Source organism: Clinocottus analis, unplaced genomic scaffold (assembly GCF_023055335.1).
Source record: "Clinocottus analis isolate CAN_PGR_092001 unplaced genomic scaffold, fCliAna1.0.p SCAF_7, whole genome shotgun sequence".
NCBI lineage: Eukaryota > Metazoa > Chordata > Actinopteri > Perciformes > Cottidae > Clinocottus > Clinocottus analis.
In genome coordinates, this window is record NW_027176229.1 from 20,429,210 (window position 1) to 20,441,608 (window position 12,399).

Below are 12,399 nucleotides of genomic sequence, written 5' to 3' on the forward strand. Positions count from 1 at the left end.
TGGCTGACATGTCAGAGCAGTTGGCCGGGAGACCCTGAACCTGGTCGAGTCTGACGCCGGCCATCTGTAGCTTTTAGAGCGACGCTGGACTGCTTTTTTTTTTTTTTTTTTTTTTTTTAATTGATGGGGAAGCGGGGAGGATGTGAGATCGTGCTTCAGAGGAGAAAAGAGCGGTTGGAGAATCGGGCGTTGATTAAATGTGCAGCGAGTTATTTCGGCGAGCAAACAAAGCCCGGCGTATCCTCGGAGGAACCCTAATGGTAGCTAAATCAAAGAGAGGGGAGGGGGAGTGTTGACTGAAAGACAAATAGAAATAAGCATGATCGGATTTAAGCTTCGCTCGAGTCCCCAGTCGGATGTGTTCATCCTTCTTTCGTTCCCTCAAAGAGCTCGCTTTAATGTCACCCAGCGCAGGGAAGTGATGAAATGGAGCAATTATGGATCCATTTGTGCTATTCAGGTGAAACCAGGTGTAAAATTTCCAATCTGTGCACCTGCTGTATCTTTAATTCATTGTGCTTTTTTTTTTTCTTTCTCCACCAGTGTTGCCTGTTAGACGTTAATGCACAAAAATGTGGACAAAGCATTACATGCAATGAATCTATTTAGCGTTATCGTGTTGCTTCCAGAGGGACGGATTGTTTTTCCCTCCAAAAAAAATGCGCAATAGAGAAGTCACGAGAGCCAGACGCAAACAAATCTTATGGGGGAAACATTACGGAGCTGTTGAGATGTGCTGTAATAAGAGGAGGAACGCGTCGCAACGAAACAAAATTGTCCGTCAAGAAGCGACGCGTTTAATTTGATATCCAGACGTTTAGGAATATGAGGAAGAAAACAACGGAGCGGTTTCATCCCGAATGGCGTTCTTTCGGTGAAAACAGATAGCCGAGTCATCTCCTGTAGGGCGGCAGATTAATTTTCATTTTCCAAACAGTTTGTGCGTATAAATATTCATGAACCACCTTGAAAAGCGATGGGCGACTTTATAAGGCGGTCAGTGGAGAAACCAACAAACTCCCCCTCCCTCCGTCTCCCCCCGCTTCTCTGCAGCTGTGCTGATGATGGGGGGTTAGTTCATGATGAAAGACTCTCACTATCCACGACCTTTCCAGTCTAAAACAAAGATTTGCACAATTAACTACTTTTAAATGTCATCCAACTGCCAAATCTGCATATCAACGCCAAGCCTTGCATAGAAATTAGGATGTTTGTCGAGGAATCATTTTTCTCCCCCTTTTTTTTTTCCCCGAGTCCCGATGCCACCAAATGGGGGTTTCATTCTCATTTCAGCCCAGGAAAGGAAAAGTAAATGTCAACATATCTTGTGTGGAGATCCTTCTGTTGCTAATTAACCTTTGCCGTTTAGAAGCTCGACTGAGCTCTGCCTATACGCCGCAATTAACTCCGGCTTGAAAGACAGAAAGACAACATCTACATGCAGCCATGGAAAGGAGGAGGGGGGGGGGGAATCACAGAGACTTCATTATCCTCTGCAACACACATGCTCACCTTTTTTTCTGAGGGGACTCATTGGTTGATATTTTCCCCGGGCGGCGGGACCGAGGCTACTGGGAGGATGTCAAAAAATTCGGTGGATTAACAAAATCTCATTTCTTTTTTTTTTTTATCTTCGTGAGGTTGGGCATGAAAGCTGGTTTAGTTGTAGCCCCTGGTGAGAGGCAAACCATTACAGAGGAATTCATACCCATAAATCTTCATACATCAAGCTGAGGACTGCCGGGGTCGATCATGTTCAAGTTTAATTTCCAGATGCAGCGACCGGGAGGAGAATCCGCTCCCCCTTCTTTTTTTTACCGACTCCAACCGTCCAAAACAAGTAAAAAAAGGAGTCGGTGTAATTCAAATACTCTCTTCTGGAGCTCTCTGTGGGTCTGGTCTCGTCGTGGGCCTTTTTCCCCCAACGCAGTCGGGCTCCTCTGGAGTCATGAATAGCAACGCCGCGCTCGCTCCTGCTGCTCAGGCGCAGTGTCGGTTACAAAGTCAACGCATTAACATCTCCGCTATTCAGCGCTATCCGCTCTGCAGAATCAACACCAAGCCAACAGGCAGGCAGGATACCGCAGGTAGCTCCGGCGAAATACCTCCTCGCTGCCCCGGGGGAGCGGGGTGAGAACAGTATATGATGATGGACGGGAAATGTTTTTCTTTTATATGTTAATAAATACCGAAGCTCCCCCGGGGGGGGCCGCCGGGGCCAGATGTAGACAAATGATTGACATAATTTCCGAGAGACATGGAAGAATCTGGGTTTGGAGAGGGCAGGGGGTGACGGGGAGGGGGAGACGGAGATGTGCCAGAGTAAAGTTGATTCAGTGTAGGATGAACGGGCCCGATGGGAAGCCGGACCCTCCGCAGTCAGGCCGGTCGGAGCGAGGCGGAGAGGTGACCCCGACGCGATCAAACCTCACCGCCACCATTGGCTGGATCCACGAGGCACAGCGTGGCGCTCGCGAGCGGCCACGTCTTCGTCCCGCAGCGTCACCAAACGCAAAGTTAAGAAGTTCCCGACAGCGCGCCGCCCGCCTGAGCGCGGCGGACCGCCGTGTTTCTAAAACACGGCCTTCATCATGACTCCATGCTCGGCGTCAGGAAGTTCAAAGGAGCCGCTGTACCTTTTCAGCCGAGGACATCCGTCAATGTCAGCTATGATTAGGTCTCGTAAAAAAAAAAAAAAGAAGAAAAAAATACTCATTTCTTGGGAGGACCAGACTAACGTCCTTGCAGGACCGACATGACGAATGTCCCGTATGGACAGCGTCAATTCTTATCAGAGCCTCATTAAAAATGTAATGACCACATGAATATTTACAGAGTTTAATTAACGTTTCTCTATTGCTATTCTGCCGCTTTCCCTTTTTTTTTTTTTTTTCTTTCCGGAGGGCAGTTTCTCTTCCAAGTGGCTTGACGAACGCCTTCTTCCACCTTGATGAATATTGCAGGAGTTTGACGAGCGCGAGCCATCGACGGAGTCCACCTCAATCAGCGGGAGGATCGATGGCGTACGCTCACATTTGCACAAAAAAAAAAGAAAAAAAAAAGAAGGCGCTAATTGGCGGCAGTAAAATTCATGCGAGCCGCGTTAATTTACCCGGCGAGAGACGTGCGAGGGAGATCGGCTCATTCGTAGCGGAGATATTTGAAGGAGAAGGAGAAGAAAGAAAAAAAAGAAACTGACATTCTGAAATCAGAAGGCCTTCAACAGATGCAGAGGAGACCGTGCCAAAGGCCACATTATTAATGTTCAGCTTGTCAGGGCCGGAGAAGTACAAGCTATTGAAGTAGGTTTTTCTCGCTGGAGAAGCCGGAATGAAAATGTCTTGACTGAAGGTCTTTTGACACTCGAGCACAAGCAACACCTGACCTTCTTCTCCCTGCCTGCTGGCAGACAATATATGAAAAGCAAACAGCTAAATAAAGGAGAAGAACAGCGTGAAAACGTGTCTCTTTTATAATGTGTAGGCAGTAGGTGAAGGAGTACATGGAGGGCGAGCCCGCAAATCCCCTTGAGACAATAATTGCACTTTTCTCACCTTATCTAATAAAAAAAAGGCAAAGAGGACGTGAGATCAGATTGCGGAGACGGAGAGAAAAGTGTTGTCTGTCATACCCACTTCTGTCTTTCTGGCTCATATCGACACTGTCGCCGTCTGGAAAACAGCCAAATTTCAATGATTCTGAAGCAACAGAAAGAAAATCATATGAATTGTTCCAATTTTCACTTGTTTTCCTCTGCAAGCGCAATATGTTTGAGGCACAAAACAAACATTCAGCTCTCTCAGAAAGTCTTAAGTGACTTTACAAGTGTTGCTTTGTGTTTACAATCTGTTGGGGTTTTTGGAGCAGCTGTAATGTTTGTGCGCCTCTGTTGTGAGCGAGTGCTGTTCAATCGGTTACAGGGGGGCGGATGCGACGAAATGAACACCTGCGAAAGCTATTGCGATCCAAAACAATAGCCCATTACTGCGACAAATGCTACCCTGCAAAGATTATATCAGACAAAGTGATATTGGGAAGAAAGAAAAAAAAAATACATCTGAAAGAAAACCACAAATTACAGCCTTCACACATTTCTCACTCAAAACTTTAAAATGCTCACAGAGGCAGTTGTTCTAGTTGTTGGGTGAATGTTTGTGGTCGTTGGAGATCTGATGGTGCGTCCACTTCCTGTGCAATACGTGGATAACAGATCACAATCAAAGATGCATGCATGTTTATTCCATGTGTTCACGTCTCCTTCAGCTGTGAAACGGTGTTGGCGACAGTAAGAACGTATCAGAGAGGAGACAACCTCCACTTCCTGTTTGATGCCAGCGCCCGCGTTTCACCGCCAGGCATAAAAATGGCCGCTTGAGAGGGACAATATGGTCAAAGACTGGGGCCATCTGTTTTCTCCTCCGCTCTTTGAGGTCTCTGCCGTGTCGCTGTGCAGCAGAGCCGACGTCTCCTCACCGTTTGTGCTTGTGTGCAATAGTTGTGACCTTGACATGGCGAGTGCGCCCGAATGGAAATGCAGGTTCATTGTTGTGTCGGGGTGCTCAACAGAAGAGACGCTATCAATGCACGGGGCGTCCGTGGAAAACATCTTTATTTCTAACAATACAGAGGCTTCGGTATGGGTCATACTTATGCGTATTTCAAAGGCCTTTGGTTGTGATGGAAAAAAAAAACCCCATGCTGGAGTCCGTATTTGCACTTCTACCTGAGCGCACAGACGCAATCCTTGTTGAATTTCCATTTCGCCGCGTCTGCCATTGTGGTCGCAGTTGACTTTAAGTTAGAAACGCAATCATTGTCGAAAAAAAAAAAAAAAAAAGGTTTTGAAAACACGCAGAAGAGCAAAAGAGTCCAGAGTTGATGTGAAATGAGCGAAGGAGTCTTCCACCGTCATTGTGAATATTCTTCCCCTGCCTCAATTCCACGCACATACAAAAGGAAAAAGAGAAAAGGGAGCTTGAAGTAGTGTTTTATTCATCTTTATGTAAATCCAGTCATTTACGGTTGCCTTAACAAATCAGGAATCAAGTGTGTCAACATCTAGCGGGGAAGAAAGTGCATATGGGGATTACAAAAGAACAGAAACGGGACAAAAACAGGCAGCGGGAGACACCGGTTAAAGTCTACAAATCCTGACAAGGGTAAAATGAAGGTGTTGTTAATTGTCTGAAATCTCCTATATGCTGTAGAAAGTGTACAGTTGCACTCAAACCCCGAGGCTCAGCGAGCTATTGTTCACGTCTGAGTGACGGCGTGTGGAGGCTGAGCCCGGAGCTGGTTCACACCATAGAAAAATACCCTGGTTGTTTGCATTTTTAACTGTACACTACTGAGTTTCTATAGGAGAGATGAAAAACCTTCAACTCCCTGGTGAAAGGCTCAAGCCAGTCCTTTTTTTTTTTTATTATTCTTCTTTTTTTCCATATTATTTATTTGACATCCTACACCACTAAGAAAGATAAACCCCTCGTTGCATTGCTACATCGCTAATGTTACAAGAATATGCTCGAAAACCAATATCAGGTAAATCCCGCAGAGTATTTATTCATATGTATATATGTATATATATATATCAAACATTGGGAATATGGTATTAGATAAAGTCAGTTAACATTTCTTCAGTGAATCCTGGGTTGCTAATTGGATGTCAATTACAGAACCCGCTCAGCATTAAGGCAACGTTCCCTCTTACCTGTCGTCCCCGGTGGTTGTTATTCTGATAACGTCAGCTCGGGTTGTTTTTAGGTAAAGGCAACTTCTATTTCAAGCGCTGTTTCATTCTGTACGGACTCACGGCGACGCTCAGCTCTACATCCAAGCATGGCATCAAATAAAACCCCAGCATTGTTTCCACAAGTCTTACAGAAGCTCTCGTCCACGGCAGGTCATGTGTAGATAGTATCTCTGTAGCGAGGGGGGAGAAAAAAATCATCTGAATGTAAACATGCAGTTTTTGTGTGTGTGTGTGTGTATGTGTGTAAATAATCGATGCCGTTTCCCTGCCATGAATTTGCCAGAGGTTTGAATGTTTCTTCCGGGCCGTGACAATGTGCATATTAAGTCGCAGCGAAGAGAGCTCTGTCCTTCAAACGGAGCCTCGTCGAGAAAAAAACAACCCCATCTCAACAATGAATGAGTCCACGAATGCCTTTGAACACTGTACTGGACACCCGAGACAAAATAAACATCCCAGATTCCTCAACACGCCTCAGGTGAGGTCTGAAGACGGTCTTTCTTCTGGTCTCCAGCTGCAGGGACGTCATCTCCAGAGCTCCAAGTCTCGATGCAGCCGCGGAGTTCAGTTTGAAGGAAGTAAAGGGGCCGACGTGGCCGAGACAAACCTTTTTTTTTTCTAATCCGCTCATTAAAAACAATTCTCCTGTGACCATCCCTGAATGTCTTTGATTTAAGGATGCGTTCAAGGACCTTTTCCATGTCTTCAAGACCAGACCCCCCTCTCTCTTCCCTCATGCATCTTTACCTCGACTACATCCTCGAGGACATTAAAGGTACTCGAGCAACGCCCGATGAAAACATGCTCGTTCTGGGCGAGGCCACTGCATTTACCTGATAGAAAAGTGGTGCTGGTTACGTTTGTCGATTCAACCGTTGACACCGTTCAAACACAACGCACGATCATTCATGAAAACGTCCAGCATCCTATAGGGAAATGAAAGCTCCACGTGGAACAGAGTTAGGTTAGACATCGTGCATAGTGCCTCTTTTTCCACGCAAAGTCACACTTGTACGCTCCGGTTCGCTCCCAGCCGGTCGCCCGCTCGTGTCCCATGGGTCCCGAACAAAATGGCCGCCGAGTGTGAAGCAGACCGCCGGGTGAGCGGTCCTCGAGATATGCAAAGGATGTGCGGGGCTTCATAGTTGGTTTACTCCATCAACGGAGTAACGCTTTCAGTACATGTGAAGGAAAACCTGTCCGGGCGCACCGCTCGTGCACACGAGCCACTCAACGGCCAGAGGCGTGACATCGTTCCATGTGATGTCACTTATTGAGGATGACGATGAGGAAAATTCTGTCAAATCGGTGATTATGACCTATAATCAGGACATAGCAACCATCTCGCTGAACTATAAAATATCAGACGGCCGATATTTGACTAAAACTAAGACTAAAAAAGAGATTTCCTCGAAATGAAACAGTTGGGGAAACTGGACTTTGTCTGTGATTGTGTAGCTACATGTTCACGTGCATGTTTGAACTGTGGAGGGGAGGCAAACAACGACTGAGCTGCAAATATTGTGTATGTGTGTCTGTGCACAAAAAGGGCCTCTGCGTAGCTAGATGTGAGTGTGTGCGTGTGTGTGTGTGTGTGTGTGAGAGTGTGTGTGCGCGGCTGCGGCAGCTACGATGTGTTCGAGGTGTTGGGGCTCCAGCCCATTTGATAAGCTCTCTCCAGGGTCCTCTTGCAATCCTGCATCACTGTGCTGAAAACAATGTGAGGGTACTGGACCACCAGCCTCTCCACGGTCTCCTCGTTCACCTGCAGAACACACACAAAGACACACAATGACCATCAGACGGTAACAATCGCCTCAATGACAACACATTGAACAGTTACGACGAGTTACGCCAGATAGCGCTGCTGCTAGCTCTCCGCTAGCTTCCCGTGCAGTTGCAGCAGTTGTGGGAAGCTAGCAGCAGCAGCAGGGAGCTAGCAACAATGCTAGCTACCAACCGAAGGTAGGAGCGGCTTGTAACCCGACTTTTACGCTGGGTGAATCTGGAGTTGGGATTGTTTGTTTTGTCGATGCTGTTCCCAAAGGCCGAGCATGAACTCGAGCACAGTTTACAAGTAGCGTACGTTTCTGCTGACATGTTTGGCCTGCAGGACGACCAGCTCAAGGGGAAGGAATGCCATTTTTCAAGGCTGCTTTCAAACTATTCTCAGGTGCCCATATGTGTGTGTACACTGAAACCGTTTGGCTGTAATCATTTTGAATACCTTAAAAAAGCCAGAAAAAAAAGCTAAAAGTGGAAGCGACGGGGGACAAAATCTGCAAATCGTGCCAAAATGTCTGTTTGCAGACTCCGGCAGTGTGACTTAATCAAATCAAACGTCGCTGCCGTCTTATTTGATGACACAGCCGCGTGGTCCAGCCCGACGTTAACACACTGAGCGTATCACCAGGAAGCCGACGGAGAATCGTTCATTCGGTATCGGAGCAGATTTCCAAGGAGACCTGGCGTACATGTATTAAAAAGAGGCAATCAACTTGAAACCACATAAATGTAACAGATATATTGCTTTAGGTCGAATAAATACAGAATTTGAAATGACTTAATTAAATTGGAGTATTCAAAAAAAAATAAAAAATCTGTCGACCGTCTCCGCATCGCCCCGTGATGCCTTATTAAGATAGCAAACACAGATTGAACTGTTAATGCCTTGCCAAAATGGCAGTCTACTAGACTCAAATGAAGGAGAAGCAATTTCTTAAGAGCATAAACAGGGTTTGCAAACACACACACACACACACACAGCTGGACGATGACGACGGGTTCGGCACCAGAGGACGGCTGAGCTCACAAGGCTAATGAGGCCTCCGTGTTCCCGGAGGACTAGCAAGACAAGCGGCTATTAGCCGCTCTCGCTCTCCTCCGCCCGTCCGTCAGACCGTCGGACCGAGAGCCAGGAGGGGGAACGCCGGAGATTCGAGACGAAGACCAGAAGGCAAGAGTGACCCCTGGAGACCTTGAGGGGTTAACCACAACCCACCCAGAACCGACCTACCCCCCCGCACCCCCCTCCACCTCCACCTCCCGCCCACCCGCGAGCATGACACTTTCCAGGGGAAATGATGTATAAACACTCACACACATGTTGAGCACACAGTCATTGGTTGTTGCCACAGCAGTGACAAAGTGCTTCACAGTTTCCCCCCCGAGCTCATAGCCCAGGAGCCCTTTGGGTTTCTGGTAGGAAAGTCTCGCCGGGGTGAGAGTGTCTGATCTGCTCCGGTCGCTCTGACACTTTCCTGTCTTTCTCTTCAGTGAACACAATTTCTTTAAGTGGTGGGTATCAGCCTATTCCTGGCCAAGTAGAGAGAATTGAGAGAACAAATGGACTGACGGGGGGGTGAGGATGAAATCAGCAGAATGAGAGAGAGAGAGATAAGCGTGCTGAAGTGAACAGACCGCCGATTCTTCTCGGAGGGGAAGATGGAAAAGTGCGCGGCGCAAGCGGATTCAAGAAGACCGAGAGGCAACAACAGCCTTCGCTTTGATCGGCCGAGGAAGAAACAGCGAGCGGGAGTTCGGGTGCTTGACCGCGACACACGGAGGATTGACAGACGCCGTCGACACGGGGAGAAAAGAAATCACATCAACTCTAAACCGCAGGGTCAGAAAGTCTCTTTTTCTGAGAGGAAAATTCTGCGATCGAGTCTTGAGAGACAACGCAGACTGGCTGAGGGGTTTTATGTTTGAAATAAAATCCCTCTGACATCTCAACCGCTGAGAGGTGCATTACAAGCGGCGGGGCGAGGAGTGGAAATGAGAAAATTCCAGCGACAGTTTTCACGTGTTGCGTTCAATGATTCATCGGCGAAGACGGTACATTATTAAAAACGGCGTGTCAGGGTATCGCCTTGAAGAATTCACCTTAATTGTGTCGATAATGTGAGAACGCCGACTGACAGCATTAACTCTACGCGCTGAAAAGGTCAAACTCGATAATGTGGACCATACTGGCGAACCACAGGGGGCCATTTTATTTATATTTAACCCTGGAAGTGTATTCACACACAAGGGAGTATCATAATCAAAGAGTTTCTAACCTGTGGAGCGCAGTCTGTGGGTACAATGAGTGTTTCCATCCAGCTTGAACAGCAACATGCAGATAATGCAAATCTCTCAAGGTTTGAAGCGACATGTTAATCTTTTTTTAAGGAAATGTAGTCGTTCCAGCGTGGTTTGTCGACTTTTTCTAGTTTCAGAAATATTTTACAAGGGAGTAATCATAAAATAGACATCTGCAAATTTCCCCAGAAATTTACATTGAGACTAAAATGGAAGTACGTGAATACATCAATCAACGGGATGACTATTTTCACACTAAAACATACTGTAACGAGTTAAAAAAAGTGTTTAACGACTGGTAGGAAGCAGGTGACTCACACTGGATCCTACAGCCTAAAAGTTAATAACATAAAACAATAATTAATAGTATAACTTGACCAATGACAAGATGATTCAACAAGTTGCTTGAACTATCGGTAACACATTGCAATTGTTCATCATATAACTACGTCTTCTGTGGTTTAGTGAGGCTTAGACTAAGATGCTTATTTTCTCAGGTGTAGTTGAAGCACATTGGGTTTTTTTTATCACTTATTCTTTAGACAGAAATGTTGAATAAATCCTTAGAAATGCCTCGCTTTTAATAAGGAGCAGTGTTTCTCGGAAGCGAGCATTAACGCACTTCTTTTTGCCCGTCCAAGACGCTCGCGAGCGTCAATCAAAGAGTCATCACGGGCGTTTTAACCCTCGCACCGACAGGTCTCTTCTTTTCTAATTATTTCTCAGAGGCACACACAAGGCCTTCACGAGGTCGCGGTGGCGGAGAGACAGCGAGGAACGAGGGAGCTCTGACAGCGCGGCGTCCTCGCGGTTCGTGGTCAGCGCCTCGAAGGCCCCAGTTGGCCTTACAAAGATGGCCGCCGCCTGTCGAGGGACCAAAGCGGGAGAGGAGCAGCTCGACCGAGGCTGTTGCAACGCCGCCGCCGCCGCCGCGGAGACGAAGTTTGTTATGACACGCGGCTGAGCCTCATTAGCGAATAAAATGACAAACTCCTGATTGCCTTCATAACACATTACGCTATATTCTTGAAAAGAGAACGCAACGTCCCCCGCCGGCTCGTTAATCAGGGCTTAATTACAATTAAAACAAATCTAAAGAATAGACCTGTCAGGCTGACGGCGAGGGCCGTCACAGTCATTAATGCTAATTTAATGCGGGATCCACTCGCTGAGCGACTACGGCTCCCAATCAAAACACTGAATCGTTTACTAATTGCCGGTTGCAGCAACGCCGAGAGTCTGAGTTGCACCGAGATAAAGTTTGACGGAAATCACGATGAGGGAAGAAAAAAAAATGCGATCGCGCGCCGGCCTAGTTGATAAAAGTCGGCGTGCAAAACACTTTAAGATGTTTCTTAAATGTTAATTAGATTAGAATTCAAACGTCGCATTTTTAAACGAGGAAGAAGTCAATCAAAGTTGATGAAAATACATTATTTTCCCATCAATCACATCCAAGCGCGTGTGCGTGTTGAAATGGTTACAAGGCAGCACAGAAACTCACTGTACCTGGTTTGATTCATTGGCGTCCGGGAATGACATGTGCTCATTTTGAAAAACATTTTTATTGCTGGCGTAGAGAAAATCTTGTTGACAGAAAATCAGTTAACGAAGGCGTTTATGCACCACGGCCTCCATTAGCTCTCCTCCGAATTGAGTTGCTGTAAATCTTTTTCGTGCCTAAAAAAAACAAAAAAAAACCCAACAGCGTCCCGTAAAAGAAACCCTTCCCGTCCGAGCGAGTTCCCAGAGTTCCCGAGCTGAGACGCCGTGACGTCGCCACACCTGCTCGGTGTTCGGCACGAAGGTCGGAGCGGGTGTTCGCGGGTCCTCCGGTTACAAGCGGCACGTGCAACATGACTTCCTGGAAACCGGTGAGTCAGCTGTTTTTATTTTGACCCCTCCTCCCCAGAGTGAAAAAAAAACAATGTTGTGTCTGTTGTCAGGTTTGGAGGCTTCTGATATTTTAGCTCAGGAGGATGAGTGGTCGTCCCGTTACCACAAGGTCGCCGGTTCGATCCCCAGACCCCCCCTTATAGTTCACATGTCAACTGAACCCCTAGCTTCCAACAGGGATGGATCAAATGCTTATGTCTTTTCCTCTTCTATATTTGGCTCTAGCGGTGAGTTTTTCTTCTTTCACCCCATGCAGTCCTCGTCCTAACTTACTTCCTTACTTCACAGTACAACTCCTCCTCTTCCCAACCGGCCGCCATGTCTGCAGGAGCGCCACACGACGGAGCCGCTCGCTGCTTACCCCCCGGACGATTGTGATCTCTGGGAAGCATGTGGGGAGCGCAGCAGCCGCGGCTATCTTGGAGCGAGGCCTGTACTTACGATGTTTCCCCCCCCATTTTAACTTCAAAAAGATGCGGCGCCGCAGATCTGAGCGCGGCGTAATGCGTGCCGACGGGTAATGCGCCGATGTCAGGGTTTACAAGAGGGCAAGAGAGGGACGGGGGGGGGGGGAACAAAAAGATGCATGTCTGATACGCTGCTCTGCAAAAAACAAAAAAAAGCACCTTTTATTTGAACAAGCTGGAAGGGAATAGCTTACATGTCTC

The 12,399-nt window shown here is 47.1% G+C and overlaps 1 protein-coding gene across 1 annotated transcript in view; it reads right to left on the reverse strand.

Annotated features, from left to right (window-relative positions):
* Nucleotides 1-4,672: 4,672 nt before the first annotated feature.
* The window catches only part of fbxl17 (F-box and leucine-rich repeat protein 17), a 200,503-nt gene continuing 192,776 nt past the window's right edge, over nt 4,673-12,399 (reverse strand). Inside the window, exon 11 of the mRNA XM_068566453.1 lies at nt 4,673-7,517. Coding sequence (XP_068422554.1) covers nt 7,380-7,517 — 138 coding nt within the window. The 3' untranslated portion in view covers nt 4,673-7,379. The remainder of the gene's footprint in view (nt 7,518-12,399) is intronic.